This window comes from Scardinius erythrophthalmus (genome assembly GCF_964197995.2).
Source record: "Scardinius erythrophthalmus genome assembly, chromosome: 3".
Classification (NCBI taxonomy): domain Eukaryota; kingdom Metazoa; phylum Chordata; class Actinopteri; order Cypriniformes; family Leuciscidae; genus Scardinius; species Scardinius erythrophthalmus.
In genome coordinates, this window is record NC_138223.1 from 46,719,363 (window position 1) to 46,735,395 (window position 16,033).

Genomic DNA, 16,033 nt, shown 5'->3' on the forward strand with positions numbered 1-16,033 from the left:
AATTTTGATTTCAGAGTCAGACTGAAAAGCTTCAAAATCTTCTTGAGCAGATCGAGAACATTACAGCTCAAGAGCTTCCTTTGACTGTAAGTCTTCAAGATATATATATTTTTTTTTAAATAATCAAATCAAATGTAAATGTCAGTTACATGATTGACATCGCAGGTCTGATTAATTGGCTTTCTTAATATTACATTTACAGTATTATTTTTTTTTCTGATCAATAAATTAGACTGTGACCGATATTTTGAATATGGTCCTCAACGCTTCGGGAGAGATTTCAGAGTCTTCATCATCACTCAGCCCAGCTGAACTAGCCTCCTATGGAAACCGTGTGTTAAAAGCCAACGAGAAACTCATCTCTACATTGGTGAAGCCGACAGACACAAATGACAGTGTCAGTTTTACTCTTGCTGCTGTTGGTGAGTGGAGAAACTGTTATTATTGATGAAAATGAGATTATATATGATATCAGGGAGTTAATATAGTCTAGAGCAGGGGTTCTCAACTCTGGACCACGAGATCTACTTTCCTGGAGTTTAGCTCCAACCCTAATCAAACACACCTGAACAAGCTAATCAATGTCTTCATGATTACTACAACGTTACAGGCACACATCCCCAGTGTTAAATCAGTACTGCTCAGCAGAGGTGGAAAGTCCAGGGGTCAGAAAGTAAAAGTCCTGCCATATATTTATTCCACCCATGAACTCACACAGCAAAAACTCCAGTGTTAAATGAACTCTCCTGTGAGTTTATTTGGCTCCAGACTCAAGAGTGTTAAAGTTAATGAGATAATTTAGTGATTGATTGAGTGATGATTGACCATTATTGAAGACACCTGATGTTAACAAGTAGAATCACCAAAGGAGAAAATCTCTTTTTTTAAAGTTGCCGTTATGGTGATCAGTGTTGGATTTAGTTGGGCTCTTAATCCTTAAATTAATAACATTCGATTTTGTTTGGCTGATGTATCTAAGTTATAACGCTTAGATGAACAACAAGAAAAGCTGATCAGGTGGTGTTGGTTATGTTTCATTTGGCCTGAATCACAAAACTCATTTAGAGAGTTAGGTTTACCTTGTTGATTATAGCTGCCTGTGATTCTACTGTATCCTATTTTCAGCATTTTCAATATAATCAAAAAGATTTCTTAAAACTTTTTCTGATCAAACGACTTTAAAAAAGTCGTATTTGGACACACAGACATCAAGAATCAGCCTGTGATTCTCAACAAGGGTGACAATAATAAAGCATGTTGCAGTGCATTATGGGTGCCACCAATCAAAACTCATTCATGGCTCCCATCATGCATTGCAGTATGAATAAATTATTATCTGAATTGTAGTAATTTCGTTTTCCTAATTGAATATTCTTTTTGTCACCATTGTTGAGATTTATACACTGATTCTTGATGTCTGTGTGTGCCTACAAGAAAGATTTGTTTTATCAGATCAACTTTTAAGAAATCCTTTAGAATACTTCAAAAACTCTGGATCTTATGCTGTGGAAGCACAGTGATGCTGTAATCAACAATAAACATTTAAGTCAGAGATTAGGCTTTAAATGAGTTCAGTGATTCAGGTCAAATTATGATTTTGTCAAAACATAACCAACAACACCTGATCAACTTTTCTCTTTGTTCATCTAGCCATTATAACTCAGATACAACAGCCAAACAAAACCTAATGTTAACAGTTTAAGGGTCAAGAGCCCAACTAAAGCAAACACTGATCACCACAATGGTGTCTTACAAAAATAGATTTTCTCCTTCAGTGATTCTGCTTGTTAACATCAGGTGTCTTCAATAATGTTCAATCATCACTCAATTAATCACTTAATTAGCTCATTAACTTTAGCACTCTTGATTGTTAATTTAACACTCATATTTTAACACTTTAACACTCTTGAGCCTGGAGCCAAATAAACTCCCAGGAAAGTTCGAGTTTTTGCGAGTTTTTTTTTTGCTGTGTTATAATGATTTAATATCAGTAAATTGACTTACAAAACTTTTATTTCCTTTATTTCAAGGCTACTCAAATATAGTGATAAGTTAAAATCTACCTTAAATGATTAAGGTATCATTAAAACCTAAAAAAAAAAAAAAAACTTTTTTTTTTTTTTTTACAAAAAATAAAATAAAATTACTTAGCAGAGGCTGTCTTTTGATATTGTACCTTAACCTTTAAAAGAAACGGTATATATTTGTACCTTTTAATGCTTGAGGACATATATGTACCTTGGGGGACAGAAATGGACTTCTGCTGTACCCCTATTTCTGAGAGTGTAAGATGAATCAACTGAAGATAAAAGAAGACATTACATCTCTCAAGATCTCAGCAGAGGAGGATTAAACAACTCAAACAGCATTACCACACTGTTAACCCTTGCTGTAAAAAAAGGCCAAATTCTGACAATATCATACCATTTTCCATAAAACAGTAATATACTGTAGAAAACAAAAGTAGCCTACAGGAATATACTGTAAATTAACAGTGCTTAAAATCGACACTCAGAGGCTGTTTTCCCAATCACACCCTATACCCTCATTCACTGTTCCCTACATTAGTTCACTAATATAGTCCACTTGACAAAGTGAATGAAAAGAAGTGAGTGAATTGAGAAACTGATGAACACCTGATAAGCAGAATCACTGAAGGACAGAGAAACAAGAACAGAAAAAAGAGAAACACAAAAACTACAACTGACTTCCAGGAACACTGAGTGTGAAAACAGTTTATAAACCAGTTTACGATTATTTCTTTCATACATGTACAAAAGTTCTTGTTGAGAATTAACAGAGATTTAGTTAATAATAAAGTTTGTTGTCACCATGATGGAGATCAGTATTTGCTTTAGTTGGTCTCTTGTCCCTTGACTTCTTACCATTCATCTCCCTCTGACTGCTGTAACAGTGAGTTTATAAAACACATTTGTTATGGCAAGAAAGAGTCAAGAGGAAGATGATCAAGTGTTTTTGGCTTTTGTGGTGATATCACATTCATCCTGGATATGTCTGATTCTCTGATCTTTTCTGTATTTATTCTTTGATTCTTCCTAATTTATTCTTTTTATCTGTATTTATTCTTTATGGATATTTCATATTTACCATATATATGTAAATTTACAACATAAAATCAATACTATAATAAGTTCTTATGAAAAATATCATAATCATATAGTGCATTAAACATTTTTGAACTCCTGCTTATCCTGGACACACACAGACATCAACAATGGTGACAATCAAAAGTTTCATGTCGCAATGCATGCTGGGTTCCAGGATAATATAAAACTCCCAGCATGCACTGCTGCATGAATAAAAATATATATATTGCCACCATTGTTGAGATTCATGTGCTAAATTGTGATATCTCTGTGTTTCTAAAAGACAGTGTAGCTCTGTTTCTCTAGTTATGCATGATGTGTTAACAAAAAAAAACAAAAAAAAAAACATTGTAATTTACTGTTGTGGTTTCACAGTGGTGGTAATGTAACTCTTTTGTTGAGGATTTAACTCTGAATGAGTGAAAATGAATACTTTAGTGATTGAACAGGCAATAGGATGATTTTGTCATCATAACCTCAATCATTCATAAACTGTGTGTGTGTGCGCACAAGTGTGACTTGCAAAAACACAGCTCAAGCAGCATAAGAAAAAAAACTAATGTTTTAGCATCAGCATCCCAACTAAAGCAAGCACTGATCTCTATAATGGTAACTTCAAACCAAACATTTTCAATTAAACATCTCAATAACAACTTCCGTAGATGTATGACAGAAATAAAGTCATACTGGTTAATAATAAGTGTAATAATGTGTAATGGCTGGAAGTCAGTTGTAGGTCTTGTGTTTCTCTATTTTCTGTACTAACAGCAGGTGTTCATCACTAATGCTCAACAATCACTTACATATTCCCTTAATTATCTCACTGCAACACTGTCTCAATGTTACTTTTTACTCTTTGTAGTGTGGATTTCCCTGTGGGGTTGAAAGGGTTAACAGTGTAAGATAAAAAGACACACCCACAAAATGTATTTTAACAGTAATAAACTGTAAGTTATAAAACAGGTTTATACTGGCAACACTGTTGCCAGTAGTTTACAGTAAAATGTATTTTTTGGGTCACCATTGTGCTGAAGAGTAGAGCCTGTGCTTCAGTCCAGGAGAAGATCTACAAACATTGATGATTTGCTGCATGTTGCTTTACTTAACAGACAGTGACTGTGTAGTTGCTGGTCCAGTAGAAATCTCTTAATTTACAAAAGTTTTGTTGTGGTTTCAAATGAAATAAGTTCACAGTAATACTTTGCTCACATTATTAATGCATTATAAATTTTAGTTTATAAATGACAGTTGGTCAATTTAAGGCAGTCGGTTTCTGCAAGTGAAATTAGTTAACTCGAGTTTTAGTGCATTTTTACAGTAAAGAACTGTACAATTAACAGTAAATTACTGGCAACAGTGTTGCCAGTATTTTACTGTAAAAAAACCCGGTAAGGTCTAACAGTGCAGATTGACTTAATTTAACTCTGGGGATTTTGCTGTGTACGAAGTAAACTGATTAGTGCAAACTAGTAATTAGATGGAATAGTTATTTTATTTTAGTCTTTTTATTGTTTTGTTTTTTGCACATTTGTGCAAATTGAATCAACTTTAATAAAAACAAAAAATCAAAACATAACTGCTTATTTTCTAAATCAGAGGTTCAAGTCTTCATGGTTGGACCCAATGTCACCTTAGATAAAATCCCTCGACTTGACACAAGAAATGCTTCTGTGGACATCGATCTCATTGGGATCGCCAAGAACAACAATGAAACAAGTAAGTGAGATGTGTTCTCTTACGAGAGGTCTCTCGTACTGCGTAATAGCTTACGCTAGGGGAAAAACTCTTTTCCGCGAGATATTGAAGCCAAAAATTATCCTTAATTTTGTAATAATGTAAAGCGCGTTGCGGCAGCATGCAGACATAGGCGAGACGGCTCGCGTGCCCATTGGCTGCCCTGCGGCAACTGCAGCAGTCTATTGAGAGAGGCCCCTTGTGACGTCTAAGCCAATGAAATCCAATCCAACTACGTGACGTCCCGCCGAAACGGGCATGGCTTGAGCCTATAAATATAGCTCGACAGGCTGAAGAATCTGATTTTTCATCTCTTCAGCAAAGCTCATGCATCGCTGGATCCCGAGAGGAAGAAGCCGCGCAGTCTGAGAAAGCCTTCTGCGGGACGAGCCTTTGCACCCGAAGCTGCTGGCCGACAACTCGTCGCCTTCAGTCGCCGTTCCTGCTATGCTATCCGGCGTCTATATCCTTTTCTCGGCTAGTGTGTGTTCGCTGCTGCGACTCACACTCTCTGCCTAAAAGAGCCGAGCGTCTTTTTAAAGATGTCTCGTACCGTCTGTGGCTCGCGTCGAGCCCCACTCTGCGACGGGGACCGCCATGTCATCTGCGTTTCCTGCCTGGGTGAGGATCATGCAGCTCTCGCGCTCGCTGATGGCGAATGCCGTCACTGCGAGCTGATGCCAATGGTGACTCTGAGGACTCACCTGGCATCTTTCGCCGAGTCTGCACCTCCGCACGCCGCTGGGCAGGCTGTATCTGCGCTACATTCTATGGCCATCCTGCAGATCTTCCAGGCCAACCTTCTCCGTAAACTGGATGAGGAAGGACCGGAAGCTATCAGCGTGCCGGACCTGAGGAGCGCTACAGATCTTGCCCTTTGCGCCACTAAGTCCGCTGCACAGGCCATAGGGCAGAGCATGGCCTCTCTCACTGTTGCTGAGAGACACTTGTGGCTTACGCTATCCGAGAAGTCGGACTCAGAGCGCACCGCATTCCTCGATGCCCCCATCTCCTCTGCCGGCCTCTTTGGATCATCCATCAAGGATTTCGCGGATAGATTTGCTGAGGTGCAGAAAACGTCACAGGCCATGAAACATTTTCTGCCTAAGCGCTCCAGTTCCACAGCAGGTCGCTCTAAACAGCCGTCTGCTCGAAGCTCCCAGCCGCAGCCGCAGCCGCAGCCCACTGCCGCCGCTTCGCAGCGCCGACAGGCCCGGGACCAGAGACCTCGCTCTTACTCTGCTGGCCGCCGCCCCCCTCTTCTTGGGCCCCGGCCTAAGATCGAGATAAAGCCCGAAAACTTCCACCAAAACTTCAGTTCCAGAAAATGCGACTGTTCCAGTGTATTTAGCAGAAAACAAGCCGGTACTACAACCCGTTTGCCTGCACACAAACGCCGTTTTTACGGAGACCCAGATAAATTTCATAAAGAGTGTATTTTCTGGTATTCCGGCCACGGCCGATGGTGTTATGAGTGTAGTAAAAATGCCCACAGCCCAGTGCTCATTCCTACACACAAGCACAGCCCGCCACACAGGGCTCGCACACATAAAATCGACTCATGTCAATTGTGCATTAAATGTAGTGAATGTGCCCACGACCCAGTGCCCACAAACACTACACACTGCATGTCTCACGGTTCCTGTAAAAATGAAACCAACGCACATACAGTCTGCTCAAGCAGATGGTGTTTTCAGTATAGTAAATGTGCCCGCTGTCCCGCGCCCATATTCACACACAGACATGACAAACCCTACCGGGTTCGCCCCTCTCGCTCTCTCTCAGCAAACCGCCATAGGAGAGTCGAGCGCAGGCAGGCTGCCCACTGTGATCAGCGCGCCCCCCGCCTCGAACGCTGCAAGCACGGCGTCTATGTCACAGCATACCGATGCTCTCCGGTCGCCACCATGTCGCGGCCAGAGCCCAGATCTCATTCAACCCCTAGCTATTCATGCGAGTGCATGGGCAAAGCTCCCTGGGGTATCAGAATGGGTGCTGAACATTATAAAAAGAGGCTATTCGCTACAGTTCGCTCGACGCCCCCGCCGTTACGCGGTGTGAATCGAAACTATGGTGGAAAAGGAAGTAGCACATCTACTTCGAGCCAAAATAGCGAAACTGTTTAGCAAAGGGGCCATAAAACCCTTATCTCAAGCTCAGAGCGAAGGGGGCCTATACAGCAGATATTTTCTGGTACCGAAAAAAGACAGGGGTCTCAGACCCATTCTAGATCTAAGACAGCTGAACAAAGTGCTTTTGAAACGCCGGTTCAGAATGCTCACAACCAGGAAAATTCTCTCGCAAATTCTCCAAGGGGACTGGTTTATGTCAATAGATCTGAAGGACGCGTATTTCCAAATACAAATAGCGTCACGTCACAGGCGATTTTTGAGATTCGCCTTCGAGGGCCAGGCATATCAATACACAGTCCTGCCGTTTGGCCTGTCCCTAGCACCCCGTACATTCACAATGTGCATGGATGCGGTGTTTGCACCCCTGAAACTTCGGGGTTTTGAATTACTTGGATGATTGGCTGATTCTAGCTCGATCACACTCATAGAGCTCATAGAACACAGGACCATATTACTCGAACATCTCGAGAATCTGGGTCTCAAAGTCAATTGGGCGAAGAGCTCACTGTCTCCCAGTCAGAGAATATCTTTTCTGGGCACAGAACTGGACTCGCTGTCTATGACAGCACAACTATCGCCACAGCGCAGACTGAATATTCAGTGCATGACGGAATCCTTCCGCTGTGGCACTATAGTCCCGCTCAGACAGTTTCAGAAAATGCTGGGTCTCATGGCCTCAGCATCATCAGTACTCCAGCTGGGTCTGCTTCGCATGCGCCCACTGCAGTTCTGGCTAAAAGCGTGAGTACTGTGTTGGGCGTGGGCTTCCGGTCTTTTCCGCCTCAAGGTCGATCAGAAATATGTTTCAGCTCTGGAACCTTGGAGAGCGACCGACTGGTACCGGCCAGGTGTAAGCCTGGGGACTTCCTCGAGTGTGAAGGTGGTGTCTACGGACGCCTCCACCTCGGGATGGGGAGCGCTGCTCGAGGGCAGACCGTTCTTCGGCCAGTGGTCAGAACGGGAAAAGCTTCTACACATAAACAGCTTGGAAATGATGGCAGTCGACAACGCGCTGAGGCGCTTTTGACCCCAGATAAAAGGACACCACGTCCTGGTCCGTTCGGACAACATGTCGGTGGTGGCCTATATAAATCGCCAAGGAGATATCAGGTCCCGAAACCTCTACAGGCTGACGGAGCGCCTCCTGGTCTGGGCTCAGCACAATCTGCGCTGGCTGAGAGCAGCGCACGTGCCAGGCCACCTGAATATGGGACCAGACAGACTGTCCAGGAACAATTTTCCGGCAGGAGAATGGTCTCTACACCCGCAGACAGTCCAACTGCTGTGGAAGACATGTAGACCTGTTTGCGCCTCAGGAAAACGCTCACTGTCTGGAGTTTTTCTCCAGGAGCAGGGATGCGCTGGTCCACGTCTGGCCCCGCTGCCCACTCTATGCTTTTCCCCCCATCACGCTTCTACCTCAGGTATTAGAGTGAATCAGGGAAAACGGATGCTCAGTGCTACTTGTGGCTCTGTTCTGGATGAACCAAGCTTGGTTCCCGGTTCTGATGCAGCTGACGAGCACTGCCCCATGGCCGATACCAGTGAGGAGGGACCTCCTCTCTCAGGCCAAGGGCTCGATCTGGCATCCTCGCCCAGAGCTTTGGTCCCTACATGCGTGGGCCATCAACGGGTACCCGCTAACCTCCCGGTGGGAGTGTTAAACACGATCACGCAGGCTAGAGCCCCGTCTACTAGATGGCTCTATTCCTCGAAATGGTCTGTGTTCTCTAGCTGGTGCACAGCTCGTGGCATATCACCCTCAGAATGTGGGGTGACAGAGGTTCTCTCCTTCCTGCAAGAGCTACTGGATAAGGACAGAATCCCATCCACGCTCAAGGTTTACGTGGCGGCCATAGCAGCGTTTACTAATCCGACGCTTGGCCAGTCACTTGGAAGGAACGATCTGGTCATTCGCTTCCTTAGAGGAGCTAAGAGGCTGAATCCTCCCAGACCTCCCTCAGTTCCCATGTGGGACCTTTCTACGGTTTTTAAAGCCATGAAAGGTGCCCCATTCGAGCCAATCCAATCAATAGATATCAAACACTTGTCTTTAAAAACAGTGTTTCTTCTGGCTCTCGCTTCAGTAAAGCATATAGGGGACTTGCAAGCGCTCTCAGTGAGCGCAACGTGTATGGAATTTGGGCCTAATGCACTATATGAGCCCCGAGCACCTGCCCTTGTGACTTTGGTGTTTACACTGTGTTCCCCTAGCGTAAGCTATTACGCAGTACGAGAGACCTCTCGTAAGAGAACGTACTCGGTTACTAACGTAACCTCAGTTCTCTCTAGAAAAGGGAACAAGTACTGCGTATCTTTGCCGTGCATGCATCACGCTCTGGTTCGCTTCGGCGATGAAAAACCAGATTCTCCAGCCTGTCGAGCTGTATTTATAGGCCCAAGCCACGCCCGTTTCGGCGGGACGTGACTCATTGGATTTGACGTCACGAGGGGCCTCTCTCGATAGGCTGCTGCAGTTGCCGCAGGGCAGCCAATGGGCATGCGAGCCGTCTCGCCTATGTCTGCATGCTGCCGCAATGCGTTTTACATTATTACAAAATTAAGGATAATTTTTGGCTTCATTATCTCACGGAAAAGAGTTTTTCCCCTAGCGTAAGCTATTACACAGTACTCGTTCCCTCTTCTAGAGAGAACCAAGGTTACGTTAGTAACCGAGTACGTTTTAATACAACATTTTTAATAAAACATTTTTAGAAGGTTTATCACTAAACCACATTTACCAAAGGTTTTTATTGTGTTTCAAATTTTTTCTGTGTCTGTCACACAGGATCAGCTGCTGTGGGTTTCATGAGTTATAACACAATGGAGAATCTACTGAAGCCAGACTTCTTCAACACATCAACTGACACGATTAAAACCATGATGTCCACTGTGATCTCAGCTACTCTTCCCAAAACCACCAACACTACACTCACCAAACCAGTCAACTTCACCCTCAAACACATCAGAGTGAGAGACTGAAATGTGTTTTTGTCCAACCTGAGAACTGATGAACATCTGAAAGCGTCTAATATTCAGTGTTGTTATATTTTCTGCATGTTCTTTCTTCTTTCTGCAGGAGTTTGACCCCGACGGTTCTCTGTCCTGTGTGTACTGGAATATCAGCGAGTGGATTGTAGATGGTTGTTCTGTTTTAAAGACCAACAGCAACTACACTGTGTGTTCCTGTGTTCGTCTGTCCACATTCGCTCTCATCATGCAAACCAGCCGCCCATCAGAGGTACGAGAACATTTATAGTGAGCATTGAAGAACAGCACAAATTTGGGTACTATACGGTTATCCGGACCACACCTGACCACATGTGACCACAACCGCTCTTGGTTGGTCGTAACCCCAGTGACGGGTAGGTTTAGGGGCAGGGTTGGGGTAGGTCATCACATGTGGTCCGGATAACCGTATAGTACCCAAATTTGGCACTCATGTTCTCGGACATGTTTTCTCAGAGCAACTCACTGCTGGACCTGTTGAATTTGGTGTGTGTGATCGTGGGGCTGGTGTTCTTCAGTTTGGCCCTGTTGACCTTTGCCCTTTGTCAGTGGAGTCCTGGAGTGAATAATGTGGCTCGAATCAACCTCTGCATCAGTCTTCTGTTGGCTCACCTTCTGTTCCTGCTCACACAACAGTTCCTGAGCCTCATACGCCCTCATCAGGTGAGAATGATGAAGGAGCCCTACAGCTCAGCACAGTCTCACTGAGAATCATCATAACCGTCTCTCATGATCTCCAGGTGTTGTGTGCCGTGATATCAGGTGTGCTGCACTTCCTCTTTCTCTCCGGCTTTGTGTGGATGTTCATTGAAGCTGTGCTGCTCTTCATCTGTGTGAAGAACCTATCACAGATCAGCTCCAAAAAGAGGGCTGTACTTAGCAGTAGATTCCTGTGTGTGACTGGATATACGGTTGCTCTGGTTGTGGTGGGCGTGTCTGTCGGGCTGCTTCCTGAAGGATACGGAAGTGAACAGTGAGTTTAGTTTGAATGACTCAGAGATCAACACCTTCATCCTTCATGTTTCATGTTTGTTCATTGATTTTTTTTCTTCTTCCTCCAAACAGGTGCTGGATTAAAATGGATAAAGGTTTTATCTGGAGTTTTCTGGGACCTGTTTGCGCCATACTAGCAGTAAACACATTTCTCATCATGACTTTGTATTAAAAGGAAAACAGTGATTAAAGATTAATTCCTGTTGTTTCTCTTACTGTGCAGTTAAACATGATTCTCGTCATCTGCATCATCATCAATCTGATCCTGACCTTGAAAAATCTGAACGCTGAAGTTTCACAGATGAAACGAACCAAGTAACAAACAATATGATTTGAACACTCCATGAAATGTGTATATATATTGTTATATGCTGCATATTTCTAGACACCTTTAACCTTATTTTGATTATTCTCAGGTTAGGTAAAGTAAGTCAAATGTGTCCTAAACTAGATGTACCGCATGGCGGTACAAAATATGGCCGCCGCTCAGGTCTGCACTGGCTTTCCACAAAAAGAAATGACGTGGAGCAATTTGGCTGTATTGCGTGTTTATGTATACCTAAAAAAAGTAGTAGTATGTGCATGTCTGTCTGTGTGTGTGTGTATGTGTGTGTGTTTGTGTATGTGTGTGTCTGTGTGTGTGTGTGTGTGTCTGTGCGTGTATGTATGCGTGCGTACATGTGTGTGCGCGTGTGTCTGTGCATGTGGATTTGTATGTGTGTGTGTATGGGTGTGTGTCTGTGCGTGTGGATGTCAGTGTGTGTACATGCTTGCGTTTGTTTGTATTCCTGCATGTGTGTGTGTGTGTGACAGTTAGGGTTGCCAACTTCAGAATAGGAAAATGCGGGACAATCGTGGTTATTTATAGGAAAATGAGGGACACTCAAAATATTTGTACTGTATCACACAGTGTACGCCATTTCAGTGTCTGCAGTTAAGTTTGTGTTTAAAAGGTTATCAGACATAAACACATTTGTATTGCTTAACCTATTTATGTATTTAATTCTAAAAATAATTTTAATGTCATACATGAAAAAAAGTCACATTACAAACAAACCATAGTTCAAAATAACAGCATTTATCTAAAATAGAAAGCTTTTTTAACATTATACACTAGGCTTACAGTTCAAAAGTTTGGGGTTAGTAAGATTATTTTTTGGGAAAAAAAATAAAGTAATTGCCTACTTTTATTTAGCTAGGATGCATTACATTAAAGGAGAACTCGGCAACTCTAGCGAACTCTAGTCACTTCTTCGCTGATTTTTCCTTTTGTTGTCGCATGTTTTCCCCACGAGCTCCCCCTACAGCTGTGGGGGGGCGTATATTTCACAACACGGTCGTAAAAAACTCAGCCTCCTCCCCCTCTCTACCGCTGCTCATGTGCGTTTGTTATGATCGGAGCAAGCCAACTGTATCGTGTGGAGCTATGTCTACTGAGGTGGGTAAAATCTGGTAATACATCATACATGCGTGTGTGTTTATGTCGAATTGCCGTAAAGCAATTTGTGTTTCGCGCTCGTTCCCGTTTCTCACGAGCCTTCCAATTTCTATCTTGCCGGGACGGTAGTCCCCAAGTTGCAAGGTTGGTTTTCCGCCTGGGAACGCTGGGGGGAGCGGGGAAAGTCACCAATATCACCAGAACAGGTTGTTTAACCATCCAAATGATTTCTAGACAGTTTTATTAAGTTAAAAAAGTTACCAAGTTCTCCTTTAATCAAAAGTGACAGTTAAGATAATGTTACAAAAGCTTTCTATGTACTTTCTAAAAGCTTTAAAACATTAATAATAATCAGAAATGTTTTTTCAGCATATTATTCCCTCAGGTAGATTACATGTTTTCTTGCGTGGCTGGATGTTAGACTCATGAACAATAATCACGTTGTTTGCATTCGCCAAAATTGATTAGCCGAAATCAAAACGTGAACAGTGAAAGGAAATTACCGTTAACGCGAGACGAGTCCGGCTTGAAGCGGAAGCGACCAGACGGCAGAGGATGTTCGCAAATCAAACAATGATTTGTCTCAAAACAGTGATTAAAAAAAGCTGTGATTGGGTGATGACAGGTGTCGGTGATCATTCTCAAGTGTCGTGGTCAGCACTGCTGCTGTTGCTGTTGTATCAGTCAGTGGTTTATCAGCTTGTCAAAAAACGGGACACGGGAGGTCACGCAAGGGACAAATAAATTAGGCCCAAAATGCGGGACGTCCCGCCTAATTCGGGACAGTTGGCAACCTTAGTGACAGTATCATCCTAAACCAGCAACCCTTCGCTCAACACCACCATCTACTGGCCGATGAGTGTACAGTCACTTAATGTGCACATAAATGAATTTATTTTATACCCCCCCCATGGATGAAATTCTACGAAACTTAGCATACCCCCAGATGATGTCAAGTTAATCATACACATGAAATATGGTGCAGTTCTGAACATCTCAACTGAAGATAGGGGCGATTAAAGCAGAATAATATTGCATTTTCATTTTTTATGGGAGGGGCGCAAATCACAAATGAGTGATTATGGGCTAGGTTGATGTGGGCCCTTAAGACCAACACACCATAAAAATGTCTTCATCCTCGGTGCCACGGTTCAGGTAGTTATTTAGGAAAAACTGCAGTTTTTGGGTTTGGGGGGGCCCAGCGCGGAGGGGGAGTGGCCCCCGGGGACCAAACGAAATTTTTCTGTAAAAGTCTAGTGGGGCTACATGCCCACCAAAATTTCATGTTCCCCGGTGTTTCGGTGTCCCTGGTATCGTCGACGAAAAATTCAGTAGATGACAAAAAAAAAAAAAAAAAAAACTTTGACAATCCCTATATGACCGCTTTCGCTAGCTACGCTATATAATTATAAGCATCTGAATTTTCATACTCACAATCCATAGGTCAGAAGACTTCTTCGTGGTCTGTTCAGCTCACTTTTTCAGAAATCAAAGACTTTTGGCAGGCGAGAGCAGCAAAAGAGTTTCTTAGTTTCAACTAAATATAGTTTTATTATCTACAGGTTAATTAGTTTACATATAAAGTACTAATATAAAAAAACAAGACAAAACAACATCAAGAGTAAATTGTTTACAAGCGTTGTAACACCGGAGAGGCCATTAAGAATCAGTGTCTGCCTTCATCTTCTCCTTTCAGCCTTTTATAGACCATCTGATTTCTTGAGGTCGTCATCTTTGGAAATCCCCTCATAAATGATCAGTCTCTTACAGACAATTTATCCAATCCTAAGTCTTAAGGTGTCTTGAGTTCTGGGAATTCCTTTTGGACCTGTCTTTATAAAGCCTTTCGCCTCTTAGTCTTCCTTCTTCAGACTTTTCTTCTTTGTTGTATTCTGCGCTTCATCCGCAACACATCCGACGGTAATGCTTGCATTTATCTTCTTTCTTTAGCAAAGCTCATGTTTTGTTCCTCTCTATGCTTTTTAATTAATGCTTGAAACATTAAGTGTGGTATGTTTTTCTTTAAAAACCACTTTCTCAGAAAAACATTTTACAATAACAATTGCAGAGTTTATGTTTATAAACCACTTTCTTAACAAACAAGTTTCAAGTGTGGTTGATTACAATACAGAAGTGTTATACAGACAAAAAGGCATACTTATAACAGGACAATTGCAGATTTTCCACAACAATATAATCAATAAATATATATCAACTCTCCATCTTTCTCTGCAGGATTATTACATTTAAAACACTGGCTCAGTTTGTGGTTCTTGGTTGCTCCTGGATTCTGGGTTTCTTCACTAATGGCAGGAAGGAGCTGGAGATCATCTTCCTGATCTTGAACTCCCAGCAGGGAACCTTCATCTTCCTGGTCTATTGTGTCCTCAATAATGAGGTCAGATATCAGTACAGACAGTCTACCAGAAAATCATCTCTCACCTACTTTATATTAAAGGGATAGTTCACCCAAAAATGAAAATTAGCCCATTTTTTACTCAATCCTACAAGTCAATCCTAGGTGTATATGACATTCTTTCACACAAATACAATCTGAGTTAAGTTAAAAAATGTCCTGGCTCTTCCAAGCTTTATAATGGCAGTGAATGGCCGTTTCTGTTTTGAAGTCCATCAAAATGCATCCATCCATGATAAGCGTGCTCCACACTGCTCTGGGGGGTTAATAAAGGCCTTCTGAAGTGAATTGATGTGTTTTTGTGAGAAAAATATATCGACTAAAACAACTAGCTTCCGGCAGACGGCCGTACGCAAGTCGACTTGTGCCGAAAAAGTAACCAGTGACGCATGTATGACGTAGATGTAGGAGTAGCGTAAGCTTTGACGCCCCTCGCGGTTCAAACAAACAGGGCTGGGCAACAAACTCAAGCTCCTCCCACATTTCTCTCAAAAGATTGTCTTTTTAGACTAATTTGTGACTGGTGTTTTGTTTTGCTCTATCTCCGCATTCATCATTACATTGTGCGTCGGGTCAAGGATCACTCTTTCGCCATAAATATATGCGTTATTTTTCTCACACAAACACATCGCTTCACTTCAAAAGGCCTTTATTAACCCCCCAGAGCAGTGTGGAGCACTTTAATCATGGATACTAGATGCACTTTGATGGACTTCAAAACAGATACGGCCATTCACTGCCATTATAAAGCTTGGAAGAGCCAGGACATTTTTTTATTTAACTCTGATTGTATTCGTCTGAAAGAATAATGTCATATACACCTAGGATGACTTAAGGGTGAGTAAATCATGGGCTAATTTTCATTTTGGGGTGAACTAACCCTTTAAGTTAATTTTTAATTTCTCATCTTCTAAAATTAAATTCTTGAAAAATAACCTGGACTGTTCATAACATGTTCTGTGATTTTTTTTTTTTTTTTTTTTTTTTTTTTTTTTAACCAGAGTTTAAAACTATCTCTCTTCTCATCCAGGTCAGGCAGCAGTACAGGAAGTTCTTCAGATGTCTTTGCTGTGGACTCAAATCAAACACCATCAAGAAACACCGAAGACCAAAGCATCCATATTCAGCAAAGGAAGTGCCATTATTATTAAAGTGATTCTGTCATGATTTAGATATTATATGACCGTCTCAGCTATATATTTAC

The 16,033-nt window shown here is 42.2% G+C and overlaps 1 protein-coding gene across 1 annotated transcript; it reads left to right on the forward strand.

The window, feature by feature from the left end:
* Nucleotides 1-253: 253 nt before the first annotated feature.
* On the forward strand, nucleotides 254-15,985 carry LOC308687927 (adhesion G protein-coupled receptor E3-like; the record flags this gene model as incomplete). The annotated part of the gene is made up of 10 exons (XM_081360746.1): nucleotides 254-422; nucleotides 4,704-4,823; nucleotides 9,762-9,943; nucleotides 10,053-10,214; nucleotides 10,439-10,645; nucleotides 10,723-10,955; nucleotides 11,048-11,114; nucleotides 11,199-11,290; nucleotides 14,649-14,811; nucleotides 15,860-15,985. 10 exons carry the CDS (start codon nucleotides 254-256, stop codon nucleotides 15,983-15,985), a joined length of 1,521 nt encoding a protein of 506 aa, XP_081216872.1.
* Between the last annotated feature and the right edge of the window lie 48 nt (nucleotides 15,986-16,033).